This window comes from Poecilia latipinna, unplaced genomic scaffold (assembly GCF_001443285.1).
Source record: "Poecilia latipinna isolate Pla-1442-1.1 unplaced genomic scaffold, P_latipinna-1.0 Scaffold1939, whole genome shotgun sequence".
Taxonomy (NCBI): Eukaryota; Metazoa; Chordata; class Actinopteri; order Cyprinodontiformes; family Poeciliidae; genus Poecilia; species Poecilia latipinna.
In genome coordinates, this window is record NW_015114555.1 from 49,637 (window position 1) to 69,206 (window position 19,570).

Genomic DNA, 19,570 nt, shown 5'->3' on the forward strand with positions numbered 1-19,570 from the left:
GTAAAGTATATTCTACTCTAAGTAGGAAAAGCAAAGGTGAACGATGGCTTCCAAACCAAACAAACAACAACAACAGCAACAACAACATGTTGGCATTCTTCTATGTGGACATGAATAAAATGGCTGCGTGTCAGATGATGCGGACAAGCTGCCTCCGCTCTCCTGCTGTTAGTTCACGAGTGCGATCACCATGGAGGAGCTTCATACAATCAATGTTTAAACGGATTTATAAAGGACATAAGAACTCTTGATGTGAATAACAAGGTTCTGGTGACTGTCAGAGTGAGTAGATGTACGTAGGCTACATGTCCATCTTAGCTAGCAGATAAAAGCCGCATTAGCCAAGCTAATGTTGCTAGTTCGGCAGTAAGTACTACAGTAAATATCGCTGATATTTATTTTAGTATTACACAGAGGTGGTTAGAGGACTCAAAAACTGCAAAATAATATTTGCAACGTACTTAAATTGTTTATAAGTTAGATAGGAACAAAGCGAGAGCTAGTTCTGAGCTTGTGACTTGTTTGTTGTTGTCATAGCAACTGCCTGCCAAGACTTCCTGTACATCTCAGCTGTAAAAATAGCACTATTTAGTCACATGTAAACACTAAAACTGTTGTCTCACACACAGCAGTTGGCTGAGGATTAATCGCTATAGCAACAGAATACAGAGAAAGGCAGAGCTGCTGGTTTGGACTACAAAGGGTGCGTTCACACTGCAGCCTAAAGTGACCCAATTCCGATTTTTTTGACGTAATGCGACCTGTATCCGATCTTTTCATGGCAGTGTGGACGCACCAAGTTCTAAACATGGCGGAACACTTTAATACAGAGGGCAGAGCAGAAGGTCAGAACTACAACATGGCGGAACTGTCAGTTCCTATAGAGGAGGAGTTGACTGGTATTCTGAGCTACTTTGTGCTTTGAACATTATATAACTGATTTAACCTAATCACTATTACACATGGAATTAGTGTGGCCATTTCAAGTGAAGCTTATGAAAAATTTCAAAATAAAAGCCTTAACAATTTTTATATCATGTAATTGCTCTTTTTTGCATTAGATAACTGTTTAAGAAAACCACTGTTACACATGGGATTAGTGTTGCCATTTCAAATGAAGCCTACTGAAAATTTCAAAATAAAAGCCTCATTAATCCCCTCTGGTAAGTGCACCACCGCAGGCGGTGCAATTACATTAGATTAAATTATCCTTTTCCCTCAAGTTAGTGCACTGCCGTAGGCGCTGCAATAATATGAGCCTTTATTAGCATTTCATCTCAAGTTATGGCACTGGCTTGCGCAAGCCAGTGCATTAGCATTAGCATTTCACCTAAAGTAAGCTTTTAGCCCTTTTTTTTATTAGCCATGTTTAGTATACTGAATGGAGTAAGTCAATGACAGACAACATAGTAGTGATACCCCACATTCTACTGATACCATTCATGCTATTATTAGCATTTTGACTAATTTTACCGTATGCAACATACTGAATGGTACAAGTACAGCTTTGTCCACATGCTTCTGACTCTACACAGGTTATTGACAACATTGAAGCTTTCTTTAGCATTAAAGCTAATTTTTAGCATCAGAACGCTGGGTCCGAACTGACTGGCACACTTTGGCAGGCCCCTTAAAATTTCTTCAGGAATTTTCTAGTTATTATTATTATTATTATTATTATTATTATTATTATTATTATTATTATTATTATTATTATTATGCATTATGAAGTGCAGTGAGGGCTTGTTTTATGGTTGGTAGGAAAAGGTGACCCTTTCTGCCAGCTGTTGGACAAAAACTTTGCGTTGAGCCAAAATATGCAGGAAGAGAGAATCCCTGCTTAGCTCTGCTGCTTTTAATAGACAGGGTGAGGAAATGCTGGCATTGCTTTCTCATTCTCTCCAATGTGCTGTGAGAAACAGTAGCATTTGCCTGTATCTTTTGTTCATTTGCAAATAAAATTAAGACTGTAGAATATTATGTACATTTTAAAAAGATTTAATTGTGTATATTTACTTCTATTGATCACTTGTTCTCAGTTTGACTGTAAGATGTTTTTGTGTTTTTATGAAGTAAAGCACTTTGAACTTCCTTGTTGCTGAAATGTGCTAAACAAAGAAACCTGATTGACTGACTGACTGACTGACTGACTGATTGATTGATTGATTGATTGATTGATTGATTGATTGATTGATTGATTGATTGATTGATATGTTTAACATAGTTAAATATAATCTCTAAATGTTTTAACTGGGGAATCCTGGAAAACACATAATACTGCTCCTTTAATTATTAATGCTGTCATTAGAGTTTATCAAAACTGAAAATTAAACAAATATTTAACATTAAATGAAAGGAAAAGGTTTTCACAAGGCAGAGTTGAAGATGCAAATGGTCTGCAGATGGTAATCTAGAGTAAGATTAATATTCCTATATATGATCCCTGTTGAATAGACTAAATAAACAAGCAAATACTTAATGAAACAGTGAAATTAATCAGGAAACTCTCACTAGTTTCACTTAAATCATAAATTGCATCTCCACAGAAACTGAGGAGGAATCTAACTCATTCTGAGAGCTGGGTGATGCAGAGAGCAGCCACCATCTGCACTACAGGAGCTAATTGCCTCATTAAAGCTGCCGTGTCATGTTACATAGGCGGAGGTAATTAAATTACATATTCGGATGCTCAGCCTTGTAGCATCACAGTCACAGTTTAGTAAAGGTCATGAAAGCAGGTTAAAATCTATTTTATAAAGTCTCTTAAGTTGAAGTCGTCAGAGATTTTGACATAAACCAGTCAGAACAGAACCTTATGAAATGTACTATTTTCAAAAGCAAACAAACAAACAAGTACAGGAAACTTTGAAGTCAATGTAGGCATCAAGGGACATTTCTTTTTGGTTGACAAATGTTCCTAAGTAAAAACCAGGGGGCATCTGGATTTGAACCAGAGACCTCTTGATCTGCAGTCAAATGCTCTACCACTGAGCTATACCCCCACATGATGCTCCTCTGCAGTATTTTCAGCTAGAATCTGAACTACTCATCTATTGATCAATGACATGCTCATTTGTCAAGAGACTCATATCTGAGTATAAAGAGCAGATTTAGTTTTGATGTCCATTTTGGATTAACGTCTCAAAAGATGGCTCTTTATTCAGTTGAAGAAGTTACTAAACAGATCATCCAGATTTGAACCAACTTACATCTGACCACACAACATAATTAATGTTTAAACAGCAACACATGCATGTGTCTATTTAGCATCTCTGTCAATCCAAACTGACATTTGCTCTCCAGACATGGCTCCTTCAGCCCAACAGAGTTAGTCAACAGACATCAGGGGGCATCTGGATTTGAACCAGAGACCTCTTGATCTGCAGTCAAATGCTCTACCACTGAGCTATACCCCCACATGTTAGTCAGCATGTCAGTATTTTCAGTCAGGAACTGAACTAAGCATGTATGAGTTCATTGGTCAGTTTACAGGTCAAGAGACGTAAATCTGAACATATATTTAATGCTTAAACCTGTGTTAAACAAGAACAGATTTCTGTATCTATGTCGGATCTCCTCCATTAATCACAAGTCAAGAGGATTGACATGGTCTGATCTGAAAAACTAATCAAAACTCAATTCTCAAAAATATCAGAACAAATTAAGAAACTAAATACAAAGGGATAAAAATGAGGAATTTATCTAAAAAACACAAAGATGCAACTCAAACACGCCAGAATCGTGACAGTAATTAGCTGTTTCATATTTAAATTATTTTTAGGTGGGATGTGTTTACTAACAAAGGTACTTCTGAAATGGTTACACTGGATTTTTTTTTTTAGCATTAAAGCAAAGGGAGCTGAATATAAATGTAATTTTCACTTTGCATCCTCATATCGTATTCGTTCCACTTTACAGAACTTAAAATCTCAGCAAGAAAAAATAAAAAACATTGCAAAATTAAAATCGTTACCAGTACTTTTGTGAAGAGCTGCATATTTTGTGAATGAAAACCAGGGGAGTTTTGTGAAACTTATAAAAGAAAGAAAGAATTATTATCTTACATCCAACAAGGCGATGCTTCTTTATTGTTTTCCTTGTGAAATGGGCTGCATGGTTTGTCTGACTCATCACTAAAATGTGTGGTGGTAGGATTTCTGAAGACACCAGGGATGAAGCATCCTCATTATATGATTTGCTGAAATCACATAATGCTTTTGTAAAGAATAGAAGCAGCTAAAAAAAAACCGCTGCATTGCATCAGGAGGTGAATTTTTCCAGTTTTCTTTGTCTCTGCAGGTCTGTTTATCTCTCCATTTCTGTTGTTCACTTAGTTTGACAAACTAAAACTAAACATGTTAGATTTATCAGTGAGCATACAGAGAGGAAGATGTTTACCCAACACATTTTAATGTACTCTACAGTATTTTATAAATAGAAATCTGTTTTAAATAGTTTTAAAGTGATAGTGGACTTCCTCTTTTCAAACAGCAGATGGCGCCAGGCATTCAGGATGGACGCGGGAACCCGTTGTTGTCATGGTTTCAGGGTTTCTGGGTAAAATACTGGATTCTGATTGGAAGAGAGAGAAGGGAGTAGCCTTACTTGTTTTTTTTCTACATTTAACCTGTGAAAATCCACCTGAAAGTGAGTCCATGTGGAAAAAGACGAATTAGCTACAGATCCTCTTTCTCATAAGCAGAAAGTTTGCAATTCATTTTTTTGTATTTTTGTAACATGATACTGGCAGAGGACAAATATCTTTCAGTTCTTATGAAGTTGAACAACATCACATGTCTTCACAATGCACCAGATGATGTAATGTTTCACAGATGTTTTACAATCCCTGGCTGGTATTTTTGGAGGAAACATGGCGACTCATCTGTGAGGGTTTTGTTCTCCTCCTCCCCTCAGATGCCAGCAACCAGCATCTCCATCCAACTTTCCATAACCCATTCATCATCATCCGGCTTCCTGTCGCATCGGCCCGACCCGTTTTAGTGATAGTATTGTTTACAAGGCCTTTCACCCTGCTGGCAGCTCGGCTCCGGGGTAAATATGCGACCTGCATCTGTTTTCCTGGAATCAAACGGGCTTCTGTCCAGAACCCGCTGGCTGCAGCAGGTACTCAGATTTTATACCCAATCTGTAGCAAACACTCTGAGGTTGATGCTAACAAGTCTGAGTGGCAGCGTTAATACTAGAATAATCCATGCAGTTCAGGTTACTTTGGATTAAGCTTCTGTGTTACATTACATGGGCATGTCTCCTGCTCTCTTATGTAATAATGACCAACAGGTCATTCCTTTTACATCCTAAAACTGACTTTTAGGAAACACTATCAACACATGATGCTAAACCATAACAATATTGACTTTTTAACTATGTAATAACTTATTTTTCCTCTCTGTTTGACAGTAAATCAATTCCCTGCTGAGGAACAATTTTATTAATTTCAAATAAAAATTAGACAGAAATTAATTGTTGTGATTTCTCATTTTATTCAAGTTTTTTGAAAGAGTTATTGTAGATGCTGATGATTGTGATCAGTAAGGATCTCCTATAGCAGTCTGTGTTACAGCGGTACTGAAGAATCTTCTCATTGAAGACAATGTTGGTTCATATGGAAACACACCCATAGGTGGCAACACCTCAAACACAAAAAAATCAGATAACAGGGAGAGAATTAAGGTCCGTGATAATTCTGATCCATTTTTGGGAACAACTTCCAGATGCAAAGTTCAATGGTTTCAGACATTAAATGCAGGTATGAGTGCTGAGTTTTGTGCCATATTCACCAAATGGAAACAAAAATGGAGGAGTCAGATTTTAGTGATTGGAGGATTTCATTTAATTTCTACTCCAGAGTCTAGCACTAGACTCTGGAGTTTGTTTTGATTGTATTTACCCAGAATGCCCTGCACTGTTGTCCACTTCCTGCTTTTGGAGTGGTCTCCGGTTGGCATTCACATATGGATTTGAACTGAACCAGAGTTCACTTCGAATGCAAAGTTTGTTGTTTTAGTTCGCATTAGAGTTAGAATGCGTTTTCACACTTCCCAAACAAACCGGATTTTCTACAAAAATGAACCAAAAATGGCTGATGTGAATGGATCCTGAGCTAAGATCACTTTTTATGGGAAAGAAAAGAGTAAATGTTGTTAATGTCAGCAATATCTCTATTAACGCATCCATGCAGGAAAGAGGCACAGCTTCACAGAGAAGCAAACTGTTCATTTTAATTCAGAAGAACCAAGGTCCAGTTCTCCTTCTGTTTTATCCGTCTCTCTGTCCCAGAAATGATAAACTACCAGCAGAACACCTTTTGAAAAATGATCTACACCAACAAGGCTGTTCACAAAGTGCTTAATAAATTGTTAATGTGAAACACAAGGAAACAGAAGACGCCTGTCGCTCCGTGAGAATGGGTTCAGGTCATGTGTGAGAGACTAGAAACCTGACGCTGCAGAAACATGGAAAATGTCCTGGAAACGGATGAATATCCATGTGGTATTTACTATCATCCACCCTGTTTGTTTAGACAGAATAAAACTGAAGTGAGAATGACCTGAGATGATAAAGTCTGCTTCAAATAATTTCAACAATGTGGCTTGTCTCCTTTCTTTGCAAAGCAGAAAGCGTCATATCCGACAGCTGCAAACTAAAAGCAATGTGCTCTCAAAAAAGTGCTTTATTTTATGGTTTACTGCTGCAGAAAAGGGTGGATAAGAAGAAAATGAACCAGTGACATTAATTCTTCAAAGCATTTTTATTACCCTTTTAAATGACTGAATGGTAAATAGTAGGAAGACCGAATGTATTAAACATCTTTCTCGGTCCAGACTGAGGTGTTGTTTTACCTTCCAGCAGGTCAAACATTAACATTCGGCAAATGGTTTAAACTAATGCAAATTCATGTTACCGGCAGATCAAAATCAGACTGGAAATCTGTGGTAAGACTTAAAAACGGTTTCTATCCTACGTTCTTCACTGAATCTCAACAAACTTGAATAATTTTGTGAAAAGAAACTGGTAGAAATTTCAGTCAAGATGTACAAAGCTTGTAGTCAACACGCAGTCTCCCGCATGATGCAACAGTGTTTGGTTTGATGAAACGCGATGTGACCGCACAGCTTTCCTCCTTATTCAGATGTCCAATAACATGAAAACCGCATTAATCTGTGAGATTCAGATTACGTGCTGCTGTGCACGTCTCCTATGTGCTGCTTTCGTGTGTTTCTAACGCGGGTTAAGGTCACGGATGCCTTCTGCTTTGTTTACTGTCTCTAACCCTAACAGTGACGTCATTGCTACAATATAAAATTCGCATCATAGGCAAAGTTCCAGGGAGTGACGATACAAACCTCTCCGTTAAGCTGGGAGCCAATCACAGAGCTGCTGTCATCCCTCCCAACTGTTATTCCTGTCAGCGCTGAGTCAAGCTGAACCAATCAGGTCATGGCAGACCGGAAGTAGTACAGAGCAAGGATTTTATTTCACCGATTTAAATGCATCACAGCATGCATTAATGAGCTTCCCCCATAGTGAGGGGAGCTGCTGCTCACAGATGAGCTAGCTGGAGCGTGTTGAACACGGGACTCTTCAACACCTCACGTTGGCTCCAACAGGAAGTAACGTCAGAGCAGACCCAGAACTCACCTGGAGGAACTTCACATCCCTGGAGACTCCTAGGGATGTATGGATGGATGGATGGAGTTTGATATTTGGAGGCAAATGGAACATAGATGACTAAGCTATGAGATATTTCATTATGAATTACTATCTTTAGTTTTTTCCCCTGGTTTTCCGTTTATCGTGTTGAGATTATTATCTAGTTGCTTAAAAATTATAGGAGTAAAACGATCATGCAAGAAGATTTGCGTCTGATTAAACTGTCTCTTTCACTCTAAAATGGTAGCTAAGCCAGAAAGCGTTTATTTTGAAGGTACTTTCCGGAAATGCCCGCCGTATTGGCGGCCATCTTTACAGACATCGCAGCTCTCAAATTGACGCCTTTTCCCTCCTTGTTCAGATTCAATTCAGTCAAATCACAGCGACCTGGCAGCTGGAGGTCCGTGCTTCTGTTTACAGCGCCTGGAGTGGAGCTGCGACAGATAACCGCTTCTCCAACCACTTTACTTAACGTTTCGGTTTAAAAAAGCAACTGTTGCTGTTAGAAGAATAAAACAGAAATGGACGAAAAGACGTTTACGAAGGAGCTTGATCAGTGGATCGAGCAGCTGAACGAATGCAAGCAGCTGTCCGAGGGACAAGTGAAGACACTTTGCGAAAAGGTAAGACACCGGAGCGGATTCATGTTAATCAGACATTTAAATTCAGCATCTTGCCTGTTCTCTCTGTTGCCTTCCAGACATTCTTAAAATGGCGTCTATAGTATAGATTTCACCGCGCGGCGCGTCTTATTTATTCGGTAATTAGTAGCTGGAGCCTGAAACCGATAAGCCAATTGAATACATGCGGGTTTAAAACAACTACTACGAGTTAATGTGGCTAATTAACTTTAACTTGGCCACTGGAAGTTCAAGTGATTTCACATTTACAGCTTTCATTCATTTAAACCAGTGTTTGTACACTGCAAAAACTCAAAATTTTACCAAATATTTTGGTCTAGTTTCAAGTTCAAATATCTTGGTACACTTGCAATAAGAAAACTAACTTAAAAGTAACATTTAAGCAAAATTTAGGACATTGTTTTAAATGAATAATTACTTAATATTTACAAAAGAAGATTATTTCACTTATAACCTGGGAAAATTTATTATAAGTGTAATAATTGCCAATGGAACCAGAACCTTTTCACCAAAATTAAGGAAATATTGACTTATAACAAGCTTTTAAAAGTTTTGTTTAAAAGTTCCTTGTTAAGTTAGTTTTGTCTTATTTTAAGTGGACTTCAATATTTACTCTATAAACTAAACCAAAATTACTTGGTAAGATTTTGTATTTTTGCAGTGTAGTTGTTTTTCCAGTTATGCATTTATTTTTCATCTCCCTTTTTTTTAGTGCCGTTTTCTTCAAGTGTGCAACCAAAACTTTTTGTAAATGGATATTTCTTTTATTGTATTAAATTCTAAAAAGAGCAGGAGAATACGGAGCGAGTTGTTTGTTGTTGCATCTCTGAGCTGTGAGCTGGACGCGCAGCAGGTCCATATGTTGCTGCTTCCTGCTGCCAAACGCTGCTCAGTTCAGAGGTCTGAGCTGCAGCTTAACCCCAATCCAGCATCCACACGCTGTCTGGAAAGACTAGAATCTGACTGAGGTGTTTCTAGGTCCGAAGAGAATAAAATGTTTAAAATGTTGGTGTTTCCTGTCCACATCCTTCCAGTCTGAAGGTTTTTTCAGGTTCCAAATAAATTCAGTTAACTTTTGTGTTTATGCTTTAAAAATGGGCTGATTTTTACCATGACAAAAGTTTTGCATCATCAAATTGTACGACTTGTATTGTTCATATGCAGAGTGGGTAGTAACTAGTTATATTTATTCAATTTACTTGAAAAAAGTATAGGAGTTTTCTTACAATGCTGTACTTTTATTTTTGAGTAATTTTATTATACTTGAGTAAAGTTTCTGTTTTAACTGGAAACTCCCCAAACTCAGACTCAAACCTGCAGCTTCTGTTAAAGGTTCTGAAGTTTATATTGAAAGAATCTGATTCGGAAACATTTTATTTTACCTGATTTTTGTTATTTATATGAATTATCATTTTCATCCTCAAAATTCCAAAATTTCCACCTAACTTTATATTTTGATCTGTCTGATGTAATTTTTAAATATTAAATTATTGATTATTACTCAGTACTTGAGTAGATTTTTTTTTGTTACCAAATACTTTTTTTTTAACTACTTTTTCATTTTACTTGAGTAAAAATATGTTAAAGTACTTATACTCTTGAGTAATATTTTTTGGATCCTCCTCTGTTTATATCCCTTTTGCTTTATGTAACTAAATGAGGTTTATTTTATGATCTCACCTGCTGACTTCAACTCAATTGATTCAGATGTTTGTTTTTTCTAACTACGGATTATGATGAATCAAAGATAATGAACAAATTATAAGAGTTAATTTTTATGTCACATTTTAAAATGACAAAAGTATAAAATCACCATTATTGGCACAAATTAAAATATGAATATCAGTTTTGGCCAAAATCAAAACCAGAGCGTAGAAATATGTTTGTAAGAGTCTTAAAGGGATCAGCAGCCTGTGTTGCACAGGTTTATGCATCACCACAAACAACTAGTGCATCAAACTATATAACCATTTATCCAACTTTTATAACCAAACATTTATTTGAATTCAGCTCAAACGTGCATTAAAGCTGCTGCTTGATGAATTTGTATAATGGAAATAATGGAGGTTTTTTGTTTTGATGCATTCAATGAGTGAGAAGAATCAGATTTTTCAGTACTTTCCCTCCAGAGCGCTCCTCTCTTTCAGCAGGTCTGTTTTCCTTCAGGAAACAGGAAGTCGGCTCATTGCCATGTTTGGTCTGCCGAGTGCTGGAGGTTAAAAGTCAGGGAGTCGAGGGGCTCATTAATCCTGACTTTTATTTTCTGCTTCGGCTCAGACATCATGTTCATAAATAGTCCTGTTACAATAAGCAATAAATCACTTAATCTCATGATAAATTAAAACGAGCTCAGTCATTTCCATCTGCACAGTTTATCAGTTTTCTGGACGATAAAAGTTTCAGTCTGGTGTTTGGTCACAACTAGCAGAGACTTCATAATTCATTTTGTTTTGTTTTATTTTGGATATTTAAATGTCTTCCACTTCCAGGGTTAAATGTTCATAAGAATTTAAAGTTTATTGATCCTTGAGAATTGGTTCCTTTATTATGCCATAATTACCATTGTATTCCTGGAAAAAGGTCTCAAAACAACAATATTATCATTTATTGCAATAACTTCTGGGACGACTTATCGTGTAACAGGATGACGGACCTGATCCTAAAAGTGAAGCAATTATTTCTTAACTGCTCTTTAGCCTTCTTTGGTTGTCAGATGAAATATTGCTGGTATTATTTTCAGAAGAATAGAACAACGTAGCTTTAAAAATAGACGGTTGCCTCCATCCCTGGTTCTCTGTTAATATTCTCAGCTCAACGCGCCCACACAGCTTCCCCCGTTTCCAAAATAGCAGAGGACATAATTGATTGTGCGTTGCATCAGCAGCGCCGTGGCAGCCTTTGTTGCTAAGAGGATCAGAGGGTGTGACTGAGGACAGCACGCGTGTGTGTGTGTGTGTGTGTGTGTTGAGTTTCCTTCGGCGGCAGAAATCCTGAAAATCTGAGCTGCTAACGTCGTCGTCGTTTTTCCAGTTGTCCCAGTGCTTCCACAGCCTGGAGTGTCTCAGAACCAGTTTATTTACAGAACAGGGAGTTCTGGTTGTTATTTAATTACTTTTAATTTAATTTAAAAGAAGACAATCCTCTGCTGCCTGGAAATTAGATTCTTTGTCAGTTAGATGGAGAAAATGTAATGAAGTTCAGAAAAGGAGCTTCATCCTCCTGGTGACCTCTTTGTCTCTTTTCGTTAAAATTAAACCGATTGTGTGTCATGGTTTGTAGTTTTCAGTCTTGGTCTGAATCGTCTTGTTTAGAAAATCTGTTTCTGTTCTTTTTAAACCTGCTGTTCAATAAAACAAACGTCAGCTACAAACACCAAATTTAAATCCACATAAGCATTAAATATGGTGATGGCAGCGTCGAACTATATTCACACGTTTAAATGGCATCAATACAAAACACAGCCTGTGGTCAGAAAAGAAAAATGGGCAAAATATTCACTCTTCACATACTTAGAATTAAAGCTTCAGATATTTCCAAGTTGTCACAATAAACAATAAATCAATTAATCGCATTATGAATTAAAATTAGTTTAAATTAGACGATTCCTATTTGCATGATTTATCATTTTTCTCCTTTCGCTCTTTCAACCAAAACCTGGATGATAAAAGCTTTCAGTCTGGCTCTTTGGCCTTAACCAGACTTTTCTTGAAAGAATTATTGTTTATAATAATTCCTAATTTGCTTGTTTCTGTTGTTTGGCTTATTTATTTTGGATAAAACAACAATGTTATTTATTGAAATAACTTCTTGGACAATTTAGAAACCGGCAACATTTTGTTGTGACAGACCTGTAAGGTCAGAATGTGCCTTCCACACTTTTCAGATTTGTTTGGAACACATTTAGAAACCAGCGTCTCATTTTCCTTCCAGTTCAGTTATGCAATACTTGCATAAAGTACATCAGGTTTGCTGTTGTAATGGGGTGTGAGTACTTTTTTAGTATTGTTGGCACATGACATCACCTGTTATGATGTCGTTATGATGTAATGAGGTGATGGTCGCCTCACCTCATGACCTCTGTTCATGTTTAACCAGACGCTTGTTTTCCACTTGGTTAGAAATGAATTAATTCTGGGTTCGTTATGAGAGAGGAAGTGACGTCAGCGTGACAGAAGCAGCGTGTCGTGTTGTTGGTAATGAAGTCGTTCTTTGTGTTTGTCTCGTTATGGCCGTTAATTCGCCCTGAGAGCCTGAGCCGGGTTTAACTGGCTTTAATGGGATTATACGGCGGCAGCCGGGAAGCTGCTGATTGTTTCTCGACGTTCGGCTCTGAGGCATCTGACACCTGCAGACCTGGACAGGTGTGTTAACACAGGTGTGGTGTGAAGGTTTACTGAGTCTTATGTAACATCTATCTGTGGTTTGTTCTGCTACATTTCCTCAGTGGATCAGACTGAGGGTTAAAGGTCACACTGTTCAGGTTTATGTAATATTTGATCAGAGTAATCTCCTTCAGGTTTTTTTTAGCAGATTATTATTGAATTCACAGGTTATATGATCAGTAAATTAAATCTGATGGAGGATGTGGTGTGGGCTGAGAGACGTTTCTCAATATCAGAGTTTCATATCAGTCTGTATCAATAATTATTGATTTTGTTGTTTCAAATACCTGACATGCTACCAAACGTCTGGTGACATTTCCTGTTTTCCAGTTTCACTCCACTCTGTTGTTTTGTTTTGAAACCTTAAACTGCTGCTGCACCAGTTACTCAGCAGTTTGTTGCTAAGCAACCAAAGAGTGGGTTGCTAGGTAACCATCAGAGGTGGCGAGACTACCCAATAAAACTGAACTCCAGTAAGACTAGAACTACTTCAGAGTAAAAAGGTAACTGATCAAAACATCATTTAATATTTAAACATAATCAGATGAACCAAAATGTAAAGTTAAGTTGAAATGTTGGTATTTTAAAGGTCAAGATGAAAACAGTTCATATAACCATCATTATAAAATAAAATGGTGGTTGCTGCATTTTAGGCAATAAAATGTTTGTGTAAAATGGAATTGAATTGTTTATTTGTACCTTTTTATTCATTTGTAATGTATAAAAAAGGCTCAAGTGGTTAAATTAAAAATATATTTTTTAATCCAATTAATCGTCAGAAAACTCAATTCAAACATAGATTATGATCATAGACAGTTGAAGCCCAAAGATTGTTTTCTAAAATCTCTGCTTCATGACTGTTTTTTCATTTCATTGTTTAACTTAAAGTTGGAAACTGAAGGCAAAACGACTGAAAATGGATCCGTTATTGAGACGTGACCCACTTATTTGTTTCTTTAATCTCCAAACAGCTTCGCTCAGCGCTGCTCCACTCTGGGGCATCTAGAATATTCTCCCAGCCTCACAGACTGAAACACACATGTACGTGTGCGCACGTGCAGCGTGCACGTAAATGTGGGTCAGGTTTGTGCAGCGCTGCAGGCCGTGCTGACCGTCTGGATCCCGTCCGCTGGCTGCAGGCCAGGGAACGCTCTCCGTCTGCAGCCGGACTCTCGGCGAACGGATCCATGGGAACCATCGAACAAACCAAGTTACTTTAGAGAAACGAATGGAGACGTTTGTTTGAGCGTTTCAGGCATGAGCGGTGACAGAAATGCCATGTTGTTTCAGTACTCATAGTATCTGTAATAAGGCCGGTCACGATAAGTTTTATTGTACTAAATGATAATATTGTTGTTTTGAGACAATTAGTCACATAATGGAAATAATGGCTTAATAATAATGCAAGAACAAATGATCAAAGATCAGTGAACTAATGAACATTAAAACTGGACATTTATCACCCAAAAAGAGAAACGATAAATCATGCAAATAAATTACAGAGCTTGTTTTAATTTATAATACAATAATCACCTTTATTTTTCTTGAAATGTAAAATGTTCTCATGGTAACCCTGTTAAATCTGGAGTGTTTAAATGGAGCTGAAGGAATCAGGGTTGTGTGTATTAAAGCATCTCTTCAGAATGATTTTATTTTTCTGTTTTGCCCTCAGTGAAGCGGCGGCGGCCGTAACGACTGCAGGCCACATGCTGAGTCATGCACTGCAGCAGGAGGCCTCAGCTTCTGCTGCGTGGCTGGAATAAATCACCAATAAAACGGCAGCAGGCTGCAAATAACTGTTACCTTCTGTCAATTAACTGGATTCTTTATTTTAAATGGCTGCATTCTGCAGAAATACTTTAGCCTTTCTTGTACAGTTTTAGAAATGCATTAAAAATGCAAATAAATAATTCAAATACTTTTTTTTGAATAAGAGGGTAAACATTTTAAAACCTAAAATGCAGAGCTTTCCTTTAGTAATCGCTTGATCATTTGTTGACTAATTTCTGTATGAAGCAACTAATTGGATCCAAGCAGGTGAGGCTAAAACTGTCACATTAGGTAAAATCATCACATTCATTTTGTGGGCCATGAAAAAAAAAATCAAGCAAAGAAAGTTGTCAGATTTTTTTTATTTTTCTGTACAAAATGGAGTTTATTCATAATGGATCCAAAGCTCAAAAAGGATTTTACATGTTTACTGAATCGTTATTAAAGCAGGATGTGGGTCACTTCCTTTCAAAAAGTTTAAGTTGAATCTGATTTGGGTTCAGCAAAGTCGGCTTTTCAGTCAAAGTCTCTGGATAAACGTGGTTCTGGTAATCATAAAAAGATGAATATTTGTGATGTAATGAACATTTTATGAAACATGAAATTATGTTGGTAATAATTTTACCCTAACTGAAATAAAAAGTCTTTGTTTTATACTTGAGGGCCGCACAGAATCAGTCCAAGGGCCACAAATGGCCCCTGGGCCACATGTTGGACTCCCTGCTGCAGATTATGTTTAAATGTTTAACGTTCCTGACTTTCTGTGGTTTCCTCCTGCAGGCGAAGGAGATCCTGACCAAAGAGTCGAACGTCCAGGAGGTGCGATGCCCGGTGACGGTGTGTGGCGACGTTCATGGCCAGTTCCACGACCTGATGGAACTGTTCAAGATCGGAGGGAAGTCCCCCGACACCAACTACCTGTTCATGGGCGACTACGTGGACAGAGGATACTACTCCGTAGAAACTGTCACTCTGCTTGTAGCTCTTAAGGTGGTTACATACCGGAGCTTTCTCCCGTGGATTGTGGAGAAACATTGTTTTATAAAGGATATTTTTTCCTCTTGGCGTCTCAGGTACGTTTCCGGGAGCGAATAACGATCCTCAGGGGAAACCACGAGAGCAGACAGATCACGCAGGTCTACGGTTTCTACGATGAGTGCTTAAGGAAATACGGGAACGCCAACGTGTGGAAGTACTTCACCGACCTGTTCGACTACCTGCCGCTCACCGCATTGGTAGACTCTCAGGTGAGAGCCGCTGGGTTACCGACTACCTGCTGCTCACCGCATTGGTAGACTCTCAGGCAGGTAGACTCTCAGGCAGGTAGACTCTCAGGTGAGAGCCGCTGGGTTACCGACTACCTGCTGCTCACCGCATTGGTAGACTCTCAGGTGAGAGCCGCTGGGTTACCGACTACCTGCTGCTCACCGCATTGGTAGACTCTCAGGCAGGTAGACTCTCAGGTGAGAGCTGCTGCGTTATCCCACCTGAGTCACCAGAGTCGACCTCATATCGGCTCAGATTTATGACAGACGTGTAGCAACTAGTTACAGTTACTTGAATAATTTTGAGAAAATTTACTTTTACAAGTATTTTTTCCGCGATGTACTTTTTACATGTACATGAGTAGTTTTATTATGAAGGATCTCTACTCTCACTTGCGTAATGTTTTTGCGCCTCTGGTAACTCATCATTACATCAAAATGTTGTGTGTTGCTCTCAGATTTTCTGCCTTCATGGAGGCCTGTCGCCATCTATAGACACCCTGGACCACATCAGGGCTCTGGACCGTCTACAGGAAGTACCACATGAGGTAACATCATCTAAATGTGTACAACTATTGCTGCTAATATCACACCGATAGGAAAGTATTGGATTCGATCTGAAATTGCAATTTAAGCTACGTCATGCTTTATGGCGGTTGGCAAAACACTGAGCATGCTCTGTATGTTACTGACGTTATTGCGCCCTCTACTGGGCATGCAGGACGCTTTTAGGTCAAATTGGGAGATGAAATACAAGTCACATATATTTGGAAGTGTGAACAACCACACAAAAAAAATGATTTCACAAAAAACCAGAGTGTGAAAGTAAATCTCAGGGTTTTTAAATGTGATGAACAGAGAGGTGGATGGCGTAGATGGGAAATAAAAGGAGTAAATTTCTACCAGAGAAAAAGCTCAGAACGTGGAAATCTCGAGCTCCAAAAGTCAAAAATGTGCGAGAGCAGGATTTTTCTAGAAAAAGACTTTCTCTAAGCTCGTAAAGTCGTACGTTTTTAACTTTTGTAGCTCAGAAATTTCCACTTTTTTTGTACAATATTTCTGAGATTAATCTCAATTTCTGAATTTTTTTTGGAGCCCAGAAATTGTCTAATTTTTTTATAGAAACTTTTTGATATTAATCAAAATTTGTAGTTTTTTTTTTTTCCTAAAAAAATATTTTAAATTTTTTTTTTTACTTCAAATTTTTGACTTCTGTAGCTTAGGAGGATCCAGATTATTTTCTAGAAAATTTCTAAGATTGTTCTCAAAGTTCCTATTTTTCCTGAGTGTTTGGCTCCTGTGTGTCCCTCAGGGCCCCATGTGCGACCTGCTGTGGTCGGATCCGGACGACCGCGGCGGCTGGGGCATCTCCCCCCGCGGCGCCGGCTACACCTTCGGCCAGGACATCTCAGAGACGTTCAACCACGCAAACCGCCTCACGCTGGTGTCCCGAGCCCACCAGCTCGTCATGGAGGTTCGGTTCTGCACCTTGTCAACCAGACAGTTTCAGACCCACACAAAGTACTGCTCATTTATGACGGATGATACTTTACCCTGTCCAGTCGCCTTATTAGGAAATTTAATCTCCATTAAATCCTGTGAACAAACTACAACAACTACTTTAGAAATTGATTCATTGGGTAAAAAACAACAGATTTTTCAATTAACCTCTTAAATTTTTTAATACAATATTAGAAATACACATAAAGATGTAAAAAACCAATTCAGTTCCTGTCTCAAACAAGAAAATCAACCCTTTGTCTAAACTGCAGTGACAGCATTAACCTTAGTGAATCTGAATTGGGTGAAGCTAAAAAACCACTTCAGGAGTTCTGGATAAAACGTTTTTATGCTCAAAGTGTTTTTATCTGGGATGCAAAATGTTCATATATTTTATACCATTTCATCTTAACTGTTGTTTTTATAATGTTTTTTCTGCCTTTTTGCTCCAGTTAATGGTTAATCAATTTCTAAATGAGTCGAAAATAAATTCAGTAACCATCAATCTGATTAAAAAGTTGTAACGTTTCCAGTTATCCACTGTTGGCTGGTCACATAAAATCCCAGTAAATGCATGAAATGTTCAGTTGCAACCTGCCAGTAAAATGGATGCATTTGAAACGTCGTTCTGTCTTTGGGTTAAAAATACATCTGCTTCATTCAGGGATACAACTGGTGCCATGAGAGGAACGTGGTGACGATTTTTAGCGCCCCCAACTACTGCTATCGCTGCGGCAACCAGGCGGCCATCATGGAGTTGGACGACACTCTCAAATACTCCTTGTAAGTACAAAAATAATCCAGCAGGAGCCTTCTGGTGCATGTTTAGACAAAACGTTTGAAATGAGACGAACTGCTTCGCTTAAGTCAGTTGAGTCCAAACTTTTAGCCATGAGAACTTTATCATTTTTATAGCATTTTTAAAGCAAACCTTTTGTGCATTTTTTAATTTTATCTGCTCATTAATGAACTAAATAATGAAAATTTTTATGGAAATAAAAAAAGTTGAATTTTTGATAAAAATTTAGATAGAAAACATTAGTATAAGACACACACAGGCTGTAAGTTTTTTTATTTGGGGTGTTAGATTTGCTTTTGAGTAAAATTAGGTCAATAATACTTGTAGTGTCTTCAGTAAATGGGACTTTTTTTTTATTTTCTAAGATGTCATTTGCCATAAAATATGAGCCAACTATGATTTGTTCAATTCTTGAACTACGGTTGGTGGGTCGCCCAAAATCCTTCAGAGGGCCGTAAATGGCCCCTGCACCGCACTTTGGACACCCCTGGTTTAATAGCTGGGTAAATTATATTTTGCTCAGATTTGTAATTTCAACCTTTCTTGTCTGTTCAGCTTGCAGTTCGATCCGGCGCCTCGCAGAGGAGAGCCACACGTAACCCGCCGCACCCCAGACTACTTCCTGTGAACCTCGACCTCTCCTAGCGACCCGTGTACAGCCGAGTCCAGCCGTTAAACGACTCTGAACCAATACCGACACGAATGAGGAACAGAAAACTGGGAAACACAGCAGTGCACGTTGAACATCCACACAGCGACGAGGCGGATGGACCAAACGGTGTGTGCCATAATCACTGCGATGTTCGCTGCTGACGACGAAACCGTGAAGCTCCTCGTTCTGTACATCTGCAGCTGCTCGAGTCCCATCAGCTTTAGTTCAGCAGATCTCAACATATGTTTGCACTTTTGTACATTTAAATACATTTGACATTTGTATTATATGTTTAAAAAACACAGATTATAAATATGACTTTTTTTCCCTTCCTGTTTTTTTTATTGTAAAGAAAACTAAAGCTTTACACAAAGTACAGTTTTCCCCTGTAACTTATAAAAAATCCGCATCAACTCACCGACTCCCTTCCTTTCTGTATTTTAACTAAGCAGTTAGAATAATAAAGATGGCTTCTGGGTGTCTGAGTTGTTTTTTAAGGTATGAAATCTAAGTGAATCAAACGTAACGGCTTGGTTAAAGAAGAATTGTCTGGAAATGTTTATTTCTATAAAATGCATCATTTCAGACACTGAGGGCTTATTTAGCGCCACCCAGTGGTTGTCAGAGGTATAACACCGCAAAAACAGTTAAAGTGGATATAGTACACAACGGCTCATCAGGGCCATGGAGATGGGAAAAGTATATTTCCACCAAACAATTTTGAGATTAATCTCAGAAATTTTCTAGAAAAAGCTTGTAAATTTCCAAACTCCAAGTTAGGAACTTGCAAAAAAAAATAAAAAAAAATTAAGATCTCAAATTTTCTAGAAAAACGTGTAAATTTCTGATCTCTAAAATTTCCAACTTTACGAGCTCAGAAAATTTTTGTT

General features: G+C 38.1%; 1 protein-coding gene and 2 non-coding genes across 3 annotated transcripts; 1 reads left to right on the top strand and 2 right to left on the bottom strand.

Moving 5' to 3' along the window:
• Nucleotides 1-2,930: 2,930 nt before the first annotated feature.
• trnac-gca (transfer RNA cysteine (anticodon GCA)) lies at nt 2,931-3,002 on the bottom strand. Its single transcript has one exon. It is a non-coding gene; the product is annotated as a tRNA-Cys (tRNA).
• A 342-nt stretch (nt 3,003-3,344) lies between these two features.
• trnac-gca (transfer RNA cysteine (anticodon GCA)) lies at nt 3,345-3,416 on the bottom strand. The gene has a single exon. It is a non-coding gene; the product is annotated as a tRNA-Cys (tRNA).
• Nucleotides 3,417-8,008: 4,592 nt separating this feature from the next.
• On the top strand, nt 8,009-19,159 carry LOC106935268 (serine/threonine-protein phosphatase 2A catalytic subunit alpha isoform). The gene is made up of 7 exons (XM_015015655.1): nt 8,009-8,294; nt 15,245-15,454; nt 15,538-15,711; nt 16,188-16,277; nt 17,042-17,203; nt 17,894-18,012; nt 18,584-19,159. Exons 1-7 carry the CDS (start codon nt 8,193-8,195, stop codon nt 18,654-18,656), a joined length of 930 nt encoding a protein of 309 aa, XP_014871141.1. The 5' UTR covers nt 8,009-8,192; the 3' UTR covers nt 18,657-19,159.
• Nucleotides 19,160-19,570: the final 411 nt, after the last annotated feature.

Coding starts and splice junctions, on each gene's coding strand:
- LOC106935268 (XM_015015655.1), top strand. CDS start 8,193: ATGGACGAAAAGACGTTTACGAAGGAGCTTGATCAGTGGATCGAGCAG. Junction 15,455..15,537: donor CTCTGCTTGTAGCTCTTAAG/GTGGTTACATAC, acceptor TTGGCGTCTCAG/GTACGTTTCCGGGAGCGAAT. Junction 15,712..16,187: donor CCGCATTGGTAGACTCTCAG/GTGAGAGCCGCT, acceptor TGTTGCTCTCAG/ATTTTCTGCCTTCATGGAGG.